Raw genomic sequence first — 17722 nt, 5'->3', positions numbered from 1 at the left:
ATCCATTTTTTCCAGTTTTTCTCCGTATAGGTAAGAAAATACTGTTTTCAAAACTGTTAATTTGGTGTATATATAGTTAATTAGTAAAAACTACGATGATTTTGTAGGTTTTTTTTGCTTTATGTGGCGAGTTCCCCATAACTCTCCTCAACTCTTTAACTTGTCCCGGAGCCATAGAACCGTGGCGGCGGGGACTGGAGGCCGAAGCTGCCAGCGAAGGTTCACTGGAGAGCGGATCGTCACCGACGCTGAGCCGGGATAAGGCGAGAGATCGCAGCGCCCCCTCGCAAACAACAAACTCAAGGAAACTTCCCTCCTCGCTGCCGCCGCTCACCCCAGGGATGCGGGGCATCTGAACAACTACAACATTTGTGTTTGTTCTTATTTCGCTGAGTTAGAGGGAGACGGGGCCAGGGAAGAGAGTGGAGGAGCGGCACAGATCTCGCTGGCGCTGGGAGAGAGGGGAGAGAGAGCTGGGTGGCAGTTTGAACTGCGAAGAGGATGCTAGGAGGTTGCATGGTGACTTGGACAGGTTGAGTGAGTGGGCAGATGCAGTATAATGTAGATAAATGTGAGGTTCTCCACTTTGGCGGCAAGAACAAGGAGGCAGATTATTATCTCAATGGTGTCAGATTAGAAAAAAGGGAAGTACAACGAGACCTGGTTGTCCTTGTACACCAGTCACTGAAAGTAAACATGCAGGTACATCAGGCAGTGAGGAAAGCTACTGGCATGTTGGCCTTCATAATGAGAGGACTTGAGTATATGAGTAAAGAGGTCCTTCTGCAGTTGTACAGGGCCCTGGTGAGACCACATCTGGAGTACTGTGTGCAGTTTTGGTCTCCTAATTTGAGGAAGGACATCCTTGCTATTGAGGGAGTGCAGCGTATTTACAAGGTTAATCCCTGGGATGGCAGGACTGCCATGAAGAAAGATTGGAACGACTGGGCTTGCATTCACTGGAATTTAGAAGGATGAGAGGGGATCTTATAGAAACATATAAAATTATAAAAAGACTGGTCAAGCTAGATGCAGGAAAAAAATTCCCAATGTTGGGGGAGTCTAGAACCAGGGGCCACAGTCTAAGAATAAAGGGGAGGCCATTTAAAACTGAGGCGAGAAGAAACTTTTTCACCCAGAGAGTTGTGAATTTGTGGAATTCTCTGCCACAGAAGGCAGTGGAGGCCAATTCACTGGATGAATTTAAAAGAGTTAGATAGAGCTCTTGGGGCTCAAGGGATATGGGGGAGAAGGCAAGCTAATGTTACTAAATGTGGATGATCAGCCATGATCACAATGAATGGCGGTGCAGGCTCGAAGGGCCGAATAGCCTCCTCCTGCACCTATTTTCTATGTTTCTGTGTTTAACACTTGGAATCTCTAAGTCTATGGAGTCATAACACAATTAAAAAAAGCCTTGTAAACACAGTAAAGATTACATTTAAAATTAGATCCAATTTAAACTTTTCCATAGCTTATTCTTATAAGCACATCTCCCTAACCCCAGTTGTATCTACAAACAAAACATCTTAAAAAATCCTGTCTGGTCAAAATTTAATAATACCAAACATGCTAGAAATTTGTCCAGTAATTCAGAAACTTAAAATGAATAAAGACTTTGCAAATCATATGACATTTTATTCCATTAAAATTTCATCAGCTCCCAATATCCTAATATTTATTCTTTAAAACAACATGGTCAGCACCTATATTTTAATTTTTCCCCAATTTCCATCTCTCTCATTAAAAATCCCTGAGAAAAATGTGCACCAATTTCCCCTCCCTTGATCAATCAGGTCTGCCAGCTTTGGTTGGGCACAGAAGCTACAAGATGTCTTACTCTGGAGAATAAGCTTACATTCTGAAGCATGCAACAATCTAATTATACAAAATGACTAAAGCGAGCTGATCTCAAATGTAATAACTACACACATCATACACCTGTAAAGATATACAGCATGCAACAATAATATTTTACTTGGTCATCAGAAGGATATATGCTGTTCTATTAATATTCATTACCTAGAATTTGAACAATGTTTCGAAGATGACTAGGTTCCAAACATTTTCTTAGCAAAATAATTTAGAAAATCTTACCTCAAACATTCTAGCAGCAGTGCACCTTACAAGTGCTGACGTGTGTACAACTCCATACCACAACACAGATAAAAGCAGTTCATGGTATGCTGGGTTTGCACTAATAAAATGAAAAGGATTTAAAAGATCAAATTTGGAGCATCTACACAGCATTACATTTTTGGAAAAAGAATCCCTGCCAATACACAATGTTCTCAAAGTCCCTTTAATAAACATTGATGCACATATTACTGTTAAAATAATATAAGCTTTTCTGTCAGAAATGGTTAAGTCTGCATAAATCTTGAAATTCCGTGGCATATAGATTTCACTAATCACTGGAGTCAATTGACCACAATATTAACAGTAAATGAGGGTCTCGATCTGAAACATCACCCTTTCCTTCTCTCCAGAGATGCTGCCTATTCCGCTGAGTTACTCCAGCATTTTATGTCTATCTGGGGAAAGGTTTGGAGCAGTGGAGAAGAAGCCTGCCAGAACACCCTTCACCATGAACCAAAGAACAGCAAACATCCATAAGATCCGGCAGGAGCTGAAGTCCCTCAAGAAGCAGTACGAAGAGGCCAGTGGGGAGCAATGTCCCCCCTTGGCTAAGTTGCGAACCTGAGGATGAAGCTGCTGACCCTCCGTAGAGTGGAGTGGCACCGAAGTCATCGGAAGGAAAAAGCCAGGAAGCGAGCATCCTTCATAGTCAAGCCCTTCGGCTTCACCAAACAACTGCTAGTGCAGAAGCGCAGTGGGAGTTTGGCTTGCCCTAAGGAGGAGATCAACCGGCACATCCAGACTGCGATCCCATCAGGCAGCAGGAGCTGGGCCAGTGCAACATCCTGATAAAACCACTTCCACCCATCAAGGAGTTTGACAGTAGAGAGCCACTCCTGAAAGAGGTCCAGGATGTTGTGAAGAGAGCAGGATCTGGCTCAGCCCCTGGCCCGAGCGAAGTCCCCTACAAGGTCTACAAAAACTGCCCCTTGTTACTGAAACGGCTGTGGAAGATCCTGAAAGTCATCTGGAGGAGAGGGAAAGTGGTGCAGCAGTGGCGATTAGCTGAAGGATTCTGGATCCCAAAGGAAGAAGCTTCCAAGAGAATCGACCAGTTCAGGATCATCTCCTTGCTAAGCGATGAAGGCAAGATTTTCTTTAGCATAGTAGCGATGTGGCTGACCAACTTCCTCTCCAACAATGGCTACATCGACACCTCAGTGCAAAAGGGAGGCATACCTGGAGTGCCGGGGTGTCTAGAGCACACGGGAGTGGTGACTCAGCTCATCAGAGAAGCCAGGGAGAACAAGGGAGACCTGACAGTGCTCTGGCTTGACCTGGCCAAAGCCTATGGCTCCATCCCACACAAGCTGATCCAGTCATGGTCAAGCATCATGTGCTGGGCCAAGTGGCAGATCTCATCCTGGATTATTACAACCAGTTCAGCATGAGAGTCTCAGCAGGGTCAGTAACATCAGAGTGGCACAGACTGGAGGTGGGGATCATCACAGGCTGTACCATCTCTGTGATCCTTTTTGCCCTGGCGATGAACATGATCGTCAAGTCTGCTGAACCAGAGTGCCGGGGCCCTCAGACCAAGTCAGGAATGCACCAACCACCAATCAGGGCCTTCATGGACGACCTGACTGTCACCACTGAGTCAGTGCCAGGAGGCAGGTGAATCCTGCAAGGGTTGGAGAAACTGATTGAATGGGCAAGGATGAGGTTTAAGCCAGAAAAATCAAGGTCAGTGGTGCTGAAGAAGGGCAAAGTCATGGACAGGTTCCGCTTCAGCATCGAAGGGACACTAATGCCAACTGTCTCCGAAAGGCCAGTGAAGAGTCTTGGCAAGGTGTTTAACAGCAGCCTGAAGGATACAGCATCAGGACAGGCAACCTGTCAGGAGCTGGAGAGCTGGTTGAGAGCGGTGGAACGGTCAGGTCTTCCCGGCAAGTTCAAGGCATGGATCTACCAGCATGGTATCCTGCCAAGGATACTGGCCACTGCTTGTCTACGAAGTCCCAATCTCCATTGTAGATAGCTTGGAGAGGAAAGTCAGCAGCTTCCTCAGGTGGCTGGGATTGCCCAGGAGGCTTAGCAGCATCGCCCTTTACGGTAATAACAGCAAGCTCCAGCTGCCCCTGAAGTCCCTGGAGGAGTTTAAGGTGACTCAGGCCAGAGAGGTGATGCTATACAGGGACTCCAGTGGCCACAAGGTGGCTCAGGCAGGGTTGGAGGTGAAAACTGGGTGGAAGTGGAGAGCCTGCAAAGCTGTGCTGCAAGCGGAGTCTCGGATACGCTACAGAGTCCTGGTGGGAGCAGTGACTCGGGGAAGAGCTGGTCTGGGAACCTTCCCAACTCCCCAGTTTGACAAGGCCAAGGGGAAGGAGAGGCACAGGCTGGTCCAGGAGGAAGTGAGGGCAGTGGTGGAGGAGGAGAGGTCTAGCAGAGTGGTTGGCTTGAGACAGCAGGGGGCCTGGAGAAGGTGGGAGCAGGCCATGGACCGAAAAGTCACATGGACTGAGCTCTGGCGGGCTGAACCACAGCGTAATCAAGTTCCTAGTCCAGCCAGTGTACGATGTCCTGCCCAGCCCATCGAACCTCTTCATCTGGGGCAAAGCGGAATCTCTGGATTGTCCGCAATGCTCAGGTAAGGGAATGTACACCCGGCATCATGACCAGGTTCTGATACCCATTGCAGAAGCCATCAGCATGGGAATTAGCAGCTGCCGACGAGCATGCCCCACCACCCAGATGACCACCCAGAGGCAACCAAAAACATCATCTTGTTGGAACTGACAGTGCCGTGGGAGGACCGTGTGGAGGAGGCTCATGAGAGAAAGAAGACCAAGTAACGAAGAGCTGGTCATAGACTGTCGTTAGCAGGGCTGGAAGGCAAGATGTATGCCCATCGAGGTTGATTGTAGATGTTTTGCAGGGCAATCGCTCTACAAAGCCTTGAGTACAAAGCCTGGGCATCACTGGAATGGAGAGAAGAGTCATCAAGAGAGGAGGTCCATGGGGAGGAGCGAATGCCACCTGAACACAAGTCGTGGTCTGATCAACCATGGCTAGGTCGTCTGGCGAGGGTGTCTGATGTTGAAAGACCCAAAACCCCCAAAGACCCCAGGTTACATCACTGATGATGTGTTCAGGCCCATCAAGAGATGAATTTGATCAATCACAGTAAATGACCATTTGGAACACAAAATGATCTTTAATGATCTGAATACCTTCTGCTGTCACAAACAATTTGTGCTTCCACAAACCCAGAAGCTTTAACTGTGAAAGAATGATAACAGTAGCTTTTACTTTTGTTCACCAAAATGGCGGCAATTCCTCCATACTCAAGTACGAATCTAAATACAGTGAGCCAGATGTACATTGAAAACAAGAAGAAAATTGACAATGCATTTCTCAGAGCTATGTAATACAAAGTGAACTAGTAGCACCAGAACAACTGTGTCTCAGTAGCAGAAATAGTGGGAATACTTTAAAAATGTTACAAAGAAATAGAAGGAAAAGAAAATGAGAGCACACGGAAAAGAGATCAAAATTAATATTAAGTCAAGGAATGATAGACAATGTATTGGAAGGAATGTACATGCACTTACGTAATAGACAAGGGTCTCAATATGTTGTCCCAATTCCTGAATGATCTGTGCTATTGCAACGGGACGATGGTGAGGGCTTCCTGCCCACTATGTTGGCCGTCACTTTGTCCTCTCCCCACTCCACCGTCATTGCCTCCTCGTCCTCCATATTCCAAGGTGGAAGAGGCAGCAGTAGAGGAGGGAGCGGACACAACAATGGCTGACAGGAAGAAGCAGCAGCTGATGAGAGGGGAGGGAACCCCTTGGTGATCGAGCATGCACTGTTGGTGGTGGCGGCCTGAAGAATGTCAGGGGCGACAACATGAGCCGCAACAACAGCCACGTCAACCAGACATGGTGGCAGCTGGTGAAGGGCTCGTTGGTGCAGACCAGCAGCATCGATGCCTCGCTTTAAGGTGAAACGACACAAAGTGCTGGAGTAATTCAGCAGACTGAATCAGTTTGAAGTAGGGTCCCAACCCAAATCATCACCTATCCATGTTCTCCAGAGATGCTGCCTGACCTGCTTTGTATTGTTTTGTGTATTAACCAACATATACAGTTCTTTGTTTCTACCTAGTTTTAAGGTGATTCCTGCTTCTGTTAAATCCAACTTGATGGAATGTAACCCTTACAAAAGTGGAGGCATGTCTTATTATGAGAATCATTTGAGGATCACTGAGAGGAAATTTTAAAACAAGCATATCTAAAAATTAAAATATGGCTGGACCATGAGAATGGATAATAAATTAAGTAAGCCTTGGAGGAGGAAACAAAGAATAGAAAAGCAGAAAATTCATGAATAAAATTGCTATGATCCAAAGGGAAAGTGGAATCTCAAAGGAAAATGCTCAGAACTGTAAGAAAGCTTGAAACTATCAAGTGTGTGTACTGAGAATTTCTGCAAATCAAGAAAATAAATCAATAAAACTTGGTTAGATTCATGGTTATAAAAGGAAGGAACCAAGAGGCATTGAGAGAAATGAGGGAATGAATGCAGGCACCAATGATAACGTGATTATAGTAAAATACTTAACACCATCCATGAAATACAAAGAGGTCATAAGGAAGTTTATAAAGTAGGGAAATTCTGTCATAAATAAACTTGATCAATAAAGAGATTATGGAGACATGAGTGACTGCAGATGCTGAAATTAAGCCAAACAACAAATTGCTGGAGGAACTGAGCAGGTCAGGCGGGAAATGAACGGATGCCATTTTGGGTTGAAACACCTCTTCAGACTCAAAAGTGGACCTTTTAGGGATTGTGGTTATTTTTGCCTTGTATATTGATAGACACTTGTGCCCCAAGGATCATATCTTTAAAGTGGAAAGATGCCTATTTGGAATGGGAAGAGTACATATTGCATCTCAGGAAAAGATTCTCCTGTGATAAATAATAGTGCAGAACTTGCTTGAAGAAATAATAAATAAGGTGTGTTGTTTTAAGGTATAAATTACCCGGCAAACTCAGGAAGATTGAAGGATGAAACCATAGCTTCCCTCAAGAACTGGTTGATCTTTTTATTTGCTCATCTTGAACTGTAAAGCACTCCAAGCCTCCCCATTATTTTTAGGAATAGCTGCACCTTCTCATTAAACAATTAAGATGCAAATATCTTTACAACAATTTCCCAACTGTTATTGCATTGCTGATTACCCCCCCCAACATAAAATAGGGATAGCTTCAAATGTTCAATCTCATTATGTACTTTACTCATTATTGATTAACCTCATTACGTTTCAGTATTGATCACAAATCTCATTAGTTAAGGATATAAACAGTTAGAACATAGAACCGTACAGCACAGGAACAAGCCCTTTGGCCCACAATGTCTGTGCCAAATAGGATAGCAATATAAACTTCTCTCTGCCTGTATATAATCCTTATCCCGCTATTCCCTGCATATCTATGCGTCTATCTAAAAGTCTCTTGAATGCCACGATCAGATCTGCTTTCACCACCACTCCTGGCAGCGCATTCTAGGCACTCCCCATGTAAAAAACTTGCTTTGCACATCTCCTTTAAACTTTCCCACACTCACTTTAAAGCTTTTCCTTGTAGTACATAATATTTCCATCCTGAGAAAAAGTTATGACTGTCTAGTCTATCAATGCCTCTCATAATTTTAAATGCTTCTATCAGGTCTTCCACAACCTCCAGGATTACAGGGAAAACAGCCCAAGTCTGTCCAACCTCTCCCTGCAGGTGATATCCTCTAATCCAGGCATCATTCTAGTACAAAATTCAAACTAAGGATGTAAAATGACATTCACATTTCTAACTTTGGCAATAGAATTAGTGAAAGCAATGAAAAATGGCACAGAAAACACGACTAACAAGGTTAGTTATGGAGAAACAGGCTGTATGAAACAGTAGAGCGAGAATCAAGAGAGGTGAGAATACATTCACTGCATAGTCAGTTTGATTCTCAAACCGGAAGCCTACACAGAACAGAATTCAGAAGGTATGGTGATGAAAAATATCAAATCTAGGCAACAGTGTATGTATGATATAAATATTATATTAATATTATTATATAAGTATTAGATATACCATCCTGGAGAGTGATGTCACAACAAAAAGAATTACATGCATTAGGAACAGTAGAAATATACAACTCCATAACATTTAAATTAAGTACAATATTAAGGGATATAAAGCCTTAATAAACTGTGGAATAACTTACCCCAGTTCTACAAATGAAGCCTTCAGACTATCAAGTGGCGCGTGCGATAATGAAAGTGTGGTCATTACATCTTCCAAAAACCCCACTAAGAGCTTCCGGTCTTCTTCCTGGAGGAACATTACTCAACAGTATAGCCAGTCTTTAAATGAAGCAAGAGATTGATTGATGGAGCTAGAATTGCAAATATAACTTCCATTACCTGATTGTAACAAGTAAGTACTCCAGTAGCATATATAGGAACTGTGGCTTTTGTTAGCACTCCATTGCCAGTTGTAGCAGAAACATCTTTTCACAAAAAAAATCAACAAACAACATTACTTCAATATTGTACTTTATCTCTTTTTGCATAAACCATTCATCTCATGGTTAAATTAGCACATAAAGGCCACATTTAGAAACATGATTAAGTCAAGATTATATCAAACTTACAATAAAGCTGTAATTACAGTTTTCCTGCAGCACCAAATCATGAACAAAACCCACTTTGACTTGACTACTATTTTATACAGGATAATTATATCAAATCTTTGATACCAGCAACAATACTGCCCACTTAATTTGCTTTGCAATGAGAATTAAACTTGATAGCTGGTCCTCAATAACAGCTAAATAACTTGGATGCCAAAACTATGTGTATAGTGAAAGCATTGACAATAAAACCTTGTTCTGGCAACCATGCTTAATCATATTTTGGGAAGCCAAACACATTCATTGAAAGCTGCACTGATGACCTCCTGAAAGAAAACCGTATTAAATATTTTACACATTCCTCTTAAGGGAATAAAGACACACTGTAGAGAATCAATGCATTTTTAGAGTATCCAAAGTTATTATATTCCATCGTCCAGTGTGCAAAATGAAGCCTTCAGTAAATATTAAGCAAACAAAGGCTTACCAATAGCATCTTCTGATAGCCTCAGTATTTCTTGAAACTGTGGTTTTACCTAAGGATGTAAAATGTATTGTCAGAAAGGCAGAAAATTGTATGTTTCTTCCCAAATGATGGCCTTCACATTCAAAAGCAAAGTATTGAAAATTAAATACTTGAACACTAAGGCCAAAACTGAATACTCAACTCACAAGTTAAGCATTTGTTTTAAAAATAAATTTGAATCTAAACCATGTGGCTTTTCATTCTTGATCCTAATATCAGGAAGAGCAGTTTCTCTTCCTTAACTTCACTTAAATCTTTCATGATTTTGAACAGTTATTTAAATCACTCAGCTGTCTCTGGCTCACAGAAAACAACACAGCTTCTCCACTTTATTATTTCTCAAGTTCCTTGTCCCTGGAAACATCCCAAATTCGTTTTCTTCACTCAGAAAGCAGAATATCTTTATAACTGTCTTTCCCATTGGGCTGAGAATACTCTGTCATCAAGTTCATTCAAATCATAGATGAATATTAACACAATCAATGGATATGGGATAGTGCAGAAACATATCACAGAGGTAAAGATCAACCATGGTTTTAAACGAATGACGAGGACGGCCAAATGTCCTACTCCAACGACTTCTTCATTCTAAATCTTCACCACACTATGCCATGCAGGTTGCAACCTTACTACAAAGTGCAGAGGTCATAAATAGGGATAAGACTCCAGCTTTGGATGGATTAACAAAATTCAAAGATTTTGTAGGTTACGCTTCAATTAATAAAACTCAGGATCCCACTTTAATTTGTTTGTCAGTTAGTCCTATCACCTGTGCTCGCACATCCCAAAGTCATGCTGGAAGGTTAATGACTACTATTAATTGACTCTCGTACCGGTGGGTAGTAGAAACTGGCAAGTTGATAACAATGTGAGAAAATAGGTTGCAGTGTAGCGGTGGGAAATGAGGCTAGACACCGGTTGGATTCAGGAAAGCTGTTTATTAACAACTGCTCATCTCCAAGCCACGAGGCAGACTCAGGGATGATCTCTACCCCTTCAAGAAACCCCGTAGCTTAGGGCCATCCCCCCAGACCTGTCCATCTAGTGCTGAGAGGTTCGACCCAGGTAGTGGCCTAATCCCCAGAGACCGCCACAGGAGCAAGATAATTAGACTGATGGGTACAATATAGGAGCCAATATTGATTTGATGGGCTGAATAGCCTTCTATGTCAGAAGGAAGTAAATGAAAAATAAGCAAGGTACAATAAGTCTCGTCTTGCTGGTTCATAAATAAATATCTTGGTGTCCGAGAGGACAATTGAATCCTTGAACAATTCCTATGTTTCCGTTAAGAGATTCTTACCAGGATTAGAATTTATTGAGTGGGATACAACTGGAAGACATGGATAGAGGAAGGATTACTGTGGTAAATCTGACTTTGGTAAATATGAAGCACTTCAAATATAAACTATTTAAGTATAGCAGCAAGCCACTCCAAACAAGTAAATACTCCATTTTGAAAAATAAAATCTGACAACACAGGTTGAAACTCTCTGGTCCAGCTTTCTGTAGTCCGGTCCTACAGGTTTTGAAACTGTAGAACAAATATCTATTAATTAATTAACTCTAACAAAGACCCTACTGATATTAGAATCAACTAAGATCTGTACTAATGTGTTAGTAATTAATTTACTAGTGCAACGTGCAAGCTCAGCCGATAAAAACAGAAAACTTGTTGCAATCCTTGCATAACCCAGGGAGTGTCTAAATGAACAGCGTTAAAAAGCAGTTTTCCTGCTCAGGGGAATATGATCAGGGGACAATTTCTGTGGTCTGGAACTTGTCAGATCTCAAAGATGCTGGACTAGAGAATTTCAACTAATTGTTGCTTTTCTCAAGTTGCTCAACATTTTAATCTTGCTGCTACCATTTAACAACCACATTGAATCTTTAATGGTCATAGCAGCAATTTTATTTTAGAATCACAACCAATTGGAACAAAGTAATCAGGAACTGCAAATGCTGATCTACACCAAAGATAGACACAAAATGCTGGAGTAACGCAGTGGGAAAGCAGTTTTTTAAAATCTATTTACAAGCAGAAATAACGCAGACTCCATTTAGTGCAAGTTGTTGCAACTCAACAAAATTAGAAGCAGCTACATAAATTGTACCAAATCTGTTGTATTTTTGATGGTATCAAAAGCAATCACTTTTTCTTGCTTTTTATTGTGCCTCAAAACTTCAGTGATATGAAATTAGTACATATCAAAGGGTGGGTACCAGCCTCTCAGTCCAACATCATTGCTTGTAGCAAAATTTTGTACGTATTGGACTAATTTAACAGAAAAATATACATGCATATTGTAAATTAATAAAATGACCCAGAGAAAATCCAATGAAAACATCAAATTGATACAGATCAATAAATGAAAACCAGAAGCAAAGCAAGAATCTCATTGCCTCATCTTTACCATGCATGCCCAGTTCCTTTACACCTTCATCCCCCACCAGGAAGGTCTTAAGAACCTTCGGGTTCTTCCTTGAACAGAGATCCAAAGTTTCCCTCTACTAACACTCTCATCTGCCTGGCAGAACCTGTCCTCACTCTCAACATGTCTTTGAACTCCTCTCACTTTTTAAAATTAACGGTGTAGCCATGGGCGCCCCAGCTATACCTACCGTTTTGTTTTGTTTACATCGAATAATACTTGCTCCAAATGTACACTGGCATCATCCCCCAACTCGTTCTCCGTTATATGCACAAGACAGCATCTGGGCTGCCTTCGCCACCTATGTAAAATCCATTGATTTCGTTAACTTTACCACTAACTTCACCCCTGCCCTTAAATTCACTTGGACTCTCTTTGACCCATCTCTCTACCCTTTCTTGATCTGTGTTTCCTTCACAGGGGACGGCCTATCGACTGACGTCTACTACAAACCTATCGACTCCCAGTTATCTTCTCCCATTCCCTCCCCCTTTCCACCAGCGTCACAATTCTCACCCCTTCTATTGTTATCTCACACCATCTGTCTTTTCATCTCTTGCCTTTGCCCAAGCATCTGCCTATCAATACCCCTCAATCCATCCCACCTGTATCTACCTATCACTTGTCAGGCTTTGGACAGCCCCTCCTCTCTTCCAACTTTCTCCCCCCCCCTCCCCCTGCAACCACAATCAGTCTGATGAAACATCCGAACCAGATATGTCATCTATCCATGTTCTTCAGACATGCTGCCTGACCCAATGAGTTACTCCAGTGCTGTGTTTTTTGTAAATCAGTGTCTCCATTTCATTAGACATTCCTTTAGAAAGGAGATGAGGAATTTATTTAGTCAGAGGGTGGTGAATCTGTGGAATTCATTGCTACAGACGGCTGTGGAGGCCAAATCATTGGGTATTTTTATACGGAGATTGGTAGGTTCTTGATTAGTCGATTAGGCAGGAGAATGGGGTTGAGATGGAACAACAGATCAGCCATAATTAAATGCTGGCGTAAATGCGCCGATTAGCTTAATTCTGCTCCTATGACATATGGATTACGAAGTTCCTTGTGTTTACAAAATTCTGATTCGCCTTGGATTAAATTCATCTATCAACACCGTTGAACGATTTTACCACACCATGATATCATCATTTGTTGTACCAACATATCTAGTATTTTTCATGGTGTTTTAGTATTTTGTTCAAAAGTAAAAGGAGGTCCAATACTTAAAAAAAGGTATTTCAGATTGACTGAAGGCAGGATAATCTGCTAGTTAATTTTCTAACATATAACAATAGAATTCAAAAACAACAAACAAACAGCCACAGCTAACAAGCAGTGCACCTGTGGCTTTGATGGTGATCGATGAGGTGTTCCATCTAAACAAGTGTTGATTTCCCTTTCAGATGCAGAAAGTAGAAGAAAGAAAACAAGCTCGACAAAATCCTGCCCTCATAAAGCTTAACATTTTATATTGGTGGGAAAATTGGGCAACTTGCAGAGGAGCATAGGATTCAAGTGCTCTCTCTTCTCCTGGGCAACAGCCTCCACATTTTGGCTTTCAGTCAAAAGTAAATTAAAACTGGAACACACAAAATTAAAACCAAGGCTTTTCTTCCAAGGCAAACATTTTTACATACCAAAATCAGCTGCAATGTGGTTCTTAACCCATAATTACATTACCTTGGCTAGCATTTCACAAAATCTTTCTTGGACCATCCAATGTTAAACTCCCAAAAATACCCAGATCAACTGGCCAAAGTTAATTTAAAGATTAATGCAGCAATAAAAATAGCAATTTCAGTCTACGATGATTGCATTTTTTGTATTAGGTTTAAGAAATTGGACTGTAGGAAAAGGATACAATGTTTGGTTTAGCGCTTTCCCAGCTGTTCTTAACTCAACCTTGGGCAAGGTGCGGTCATATTATTGTGATGGACCCAATTAGAAATTTATTTTGAACAACTGCCATAAAATGTACTATTTTAAACAACTTTTTTCCCCAATAAAAATTAGACCTGGTATTAAATTTAATTTGACTTAAATTTCATCTAATTTTAGAAGAAATTCAAGATGTGCAAGATCAGGACAATTTAGATCACATTTCATTCTCTTTTCTGCACAATGGGCAAAATTAAACGCAGTCAGAATATATTAATATCTTGACAATGTAATCAGTTGAAATTTGGCCAACAAACAACTATATATAATCATAGTTTCTCTGTATATAAACAAATGTCACTGGCAAAATTAATAAATCAACTCACCTTTGTATTTGTAAATATTTTACCAAATGTCCTACATAGCCTCCAGAAATACCGGGAGAAGTCATGAACACAAGATGTTGAGGCAACATTAATATTACCAACAGTTTCTATTAAATGCGGTAATCTGCAAAGAATGGAGAGCCTCTTGTAAATTAGAATTCACTTTGAGATCAGATCTCTAAATATTTGCTGAAATTCTTACCAAGCCAACAAATGGTTCATTTTTATCCCCTAACAAAATGTTTTCAGCAACTCAGAATTTTTGTATTTAAGAAGCTTTGCCAAACAAATCATAAATCAATACCTCTAATATGCTAAAAGCATGAACATTATCAGCCTCTTATGACTTGAAAAATTAAACCACAACTTCAGTTTTGAGGATGGCTTTAACACTGGCATGTTAAATATTTAACAAAAGCATTTTAAAGCAGCTTGTGTAAATATATAGCATGTTTAAATATCTTTGAGACAATGGCATGATGACGAGCATTATGGTGCAGTAACCACCTACAGCAGGCAGATTCTGAAGGAGGATTGTTGGAAAGTAGAATGAAACCAACTTACAATTGGTTAACGACCCATAATAGATTTTCCCAGCCAGTCGTGCCCTCGTGCTCCAGTTGATTGTCATACAATTGTAAAAGCACTGACAGTTGTTCTCGACTTCCAATGATTGTTGCTACGTCCTGCAGGGGAGAGGCTGGCCGAGGGAATCTGGTCACTGGAGACAGTTTTAAATAAATAAGAGTTCATGACAGAGGCACACACAGATATAAATGATTATGTTTTTCAGTAATGGAAGCATTTTTCACCAGTTATCTTTTACAAACTATGAAAATGCATTTTTATTTCCCTTAGTTGGATGAATTTTAGATAATTTAGTAACAAGAATGGTCAGTCAGGTTTTGTCATTGCTGACCTTGGCCATGTGATGTGACAGTAGGAGCCACAGTCAGCTTCAGAGTTCACTGGAGATGATGAACAAACAACAGTCAAAGACCATACTTATCAAATAATCTAATTGGGAAATATCATGTTAAATGTTTTTCACTCTTATGACCAGTCCTTTACATTCTTAAGGAAATGTGCAGAATATCTATTACACTGACAATTCCATTCTGAAACCCTTGCTCCCACCAACTTAACAATAGATGTTAATGATGGTGAAAGAGAATTACGTCTATGGATTCAGCACTGGACCTTGTTGGTTAGTTCATTTTTGAAATACCGTTAATGGATGCAACTGGAAAATAAAATGACTTCCAATATCAAAAATGTTCTGATTTAATAATCAAATAGGGCCACATTAAAATAGCATTTCCACATAAAATTATTCAAGTGACATTAATGTCAGACCAATGCACAATATACTACCCTCTATCTGTGGCACTTCTCCTTGAAGTTTTGCTTTGCTTGCAAAAGGAGCATTTTTCAGCACCAGGGCAAATAATGGTGGAATCAGTGACTGCATGGCTGAAAGATGTAGGTGCAGTTTATGTTCATCAAGTCCATGCTCTCCATCCTAAATGAGAATATGTAAAATCAGAAGTGTCAGGATTTGAAAAATTATGCACAGGGTCAGGTGACCCTCCACTGATGTCAAATTGAAAAATTAGCAAAATTGCAAGACAATGACTGTACAAAATCAAATTTTAATCCTATTCAATATCTAAATTAGAGCCAAAGGTAGACATAAAATGTTGAAGTAACTCAGCGGGTCAGGCAACATCTCTGGAGAGAAGGAATGGGTGACATTTCAGGTCGAGACCCTTCTTCAGACTGATTATTATCTAAATTAGTCTCTATGAAAGGGGTCACAAATACACTGAAGATTTTGAACAATCTGATTATCAACTAATCCCAAAGTAATTATCCAGTTATTCAGGTGTGCTCACTCCTCACACCAACACTGATTACCTTATAGCCCTTGTATTCAATAAAGCAATGACATTGATTTTTCTTTTTGCCCATGTTAGTACCCGATTCGTGTAATTTCTAAAACATAACAAAAATCACCAGCCAATTGTCAGTGTCTAGCTTTGGAAGCAAATTTCTTTATTGGCAAAACAAAGATGTTGGTTAAAAATTAAGCTGTTGGTAAAGATTGATAAAGCGTTGGAGACGACATTGTTGAGAACCACGAATTTGGCTAAACAGCAGGGTGGATGATTTGAGTATTCAACTCCCCTAGACTTACCATATGGTGCAACCTTTGTCTAATAAATCTTACTTAACAAGTTTTGATTTAGAAAGCAGTGCTTGAAAGGGCAGATTATAAGCAGATTAGAAGCAGAGCTGAAATTGGCACGAACATGGTAGCCTCAATCTTAGATTTTCGGTAAGATCACGTTACATCTGATGTGCCAAGTGAGTCTTAAATACACATTAAATGTGTATTTAAGACTGGCTAAGGTCCACCTGGATGTGATGCAAATATAGCCATTAAAAGATAACCTGTTCTTCAAAAGAGTGATAAAAAGCTTTGCTACAAATCTGAAATAAAATCAGAAAAAAAATGGAACAAGCAGCATTCATGCGAGGAGATACAATGAAAGTTTCAGAACAAGGATGTTTTTGGTGGAATTAGTAACAAAAGAAAGAGAGAGGGGTGGGGGGGAATGCAACTCAATGCCTGTCATATGCTGATCTATTATAGCCCTTCCCTTGCATTTTCACTTGTTATTACAATATTCAAATTGGCTTCATTTCAGAGAAACCTAGCATGAATGAAATTCATAATTATTACAAGAGCACAATTTTGTGCAAGATTCAGGTCAGTATTATATTGGGTTTGGCGACAAAGACTGTGAACCAGCAGGTGCACTGCCAGCTAAAACGTGTGCTGTTGGATTAAAGACTTCCAAGCCTCAGCTTGCAACATTGGAAGGTGTTGGGGTTCAGATCCAGGTGCATTTGATACTCACTCGGACTGATAAATGTAGGGAAAAAGAGTACTCAATAACAACCTGAGCTAAATTCGGGCACACTTTGTCCCAGAACTCTCACCTTTGACAAATACTGAAGACAAATTAGTCTTTCATCAACGATACTGTAATCTATTAAGGTAGAAGCCACAGCACACTTGGGAAATGCTAAGAGGACTGGGACAAGTAACAGGGATTTATGAAATAAATTAATGTTGACAAACATATTGTAAGAAACAATGATGCTGTTTATTTGGATTGTCAGAAGAACTTCAATAAAGATGCCATACAATAGATTATCAAATAAAATTAGAGAACAGGACATTGGGGATAACTTGATGCCATAACTGAGAATTGGTAAAAGACAGAAAACAGAAGGAAGAAACAAATCATTTTCAGTTTGGTCGGCTGTAACTGGAGGGGCAGAAAGGACCTGGTGCCTTTGTATAGGAAAAAAAACCCTGCAGATGCTGGTTTAAATCGAAGGTAGACACAAAATGCTGGAGTAACTCAGCCGGTCAGGCAGCATCTCTGGAGAGAAGGAATGGGCGACGTTTCGGGTCAAGACCCTTCTTCAGACTGATGTCAGGGGAGGGGGCGGGACAAAGATAGGATGTAGTAGGAGACAGGAAGATGAGTGGGAGAACTGGGAAGGGAAAGGGGAAAGAGAGGGACCGAGGAACTATCTGAAGTTAGAGTAGTCAATGTTCATACCATTGGGGTGTAAACTGCCCAAGCAAAATATGAGATGCTGTTCCTCCAATTTGCGCTGGGCCTCACTATGACAATGGAGGAGGCCCAGGACC

The 17722-nt window shown here is 40.8% G+C and overlaps 1 protein-coding gene across 5 annotated transcripts in view; it reads right to left on the bottom strand.

Moving 5' to 3' along the window:
- The window catches only part of relch (RAB11 binding and LisH domain, coiled-coil and HEAT repeat containing), a 118986-nt gene that overhangs the window by 28220 nt on the left and 73044 nt on the right, over positions 1-17722 (bottom strand). For all 5 annotated transcript variants that reach the window (XR_013548780.1, XM_078419588.1, XM_078419620.1 and 2 more), the window contains exons 16-22: positions 15367-15514; positions 14557-14713; positions 13993-14116; positions 9258-9306; positions 8562-8647; positions 8363-8469; positions 2098-2197 (exon numbers count right to left, since the gene is read on the bottom strand). Coding sequence is in view for 4 of the 5 variants with exons in the window: in XM_078419588.1 (XP_078275714.1) it covers positions 2098-2197; positions 8363-8469; positions 8562-8647; positions 9258-9306; positions 13993-14116; positions 14557-14713; positions 15367-15514 (771 nt within the window). In the remaining variant the exon portion in view is untranslated. The remainder of the gene's footprint in view (positions 1-2097; positions 2198-8362; positions 8470-8561; positions 8648-9257; positions 9307-13992; positions 14117-14556; positions 14714-15366; positions 15515-17722) is intronic.

The sequence above is a fragment of the Rhinoraja longicauda genome, chromosome 2, assembly GCF_053455715.1.
Source record: "Rhinoraja longicauda isolate Sanriku21f chromosome 2, sRhiLon1.1, whole genome shotgun sequence".
In the NCBI taxonomy this organism is placed as follows: domain Eukaryota; kingdom Metazoa; phylum Chordata; class Chondrichthyes; order Rajiformes; family Arhynchobatidae; genus Rhinoraja; species Rhinoraja longicauda.
This window is presented reverse-complemented; position numbering and strand designations above follow the sequence as displayed.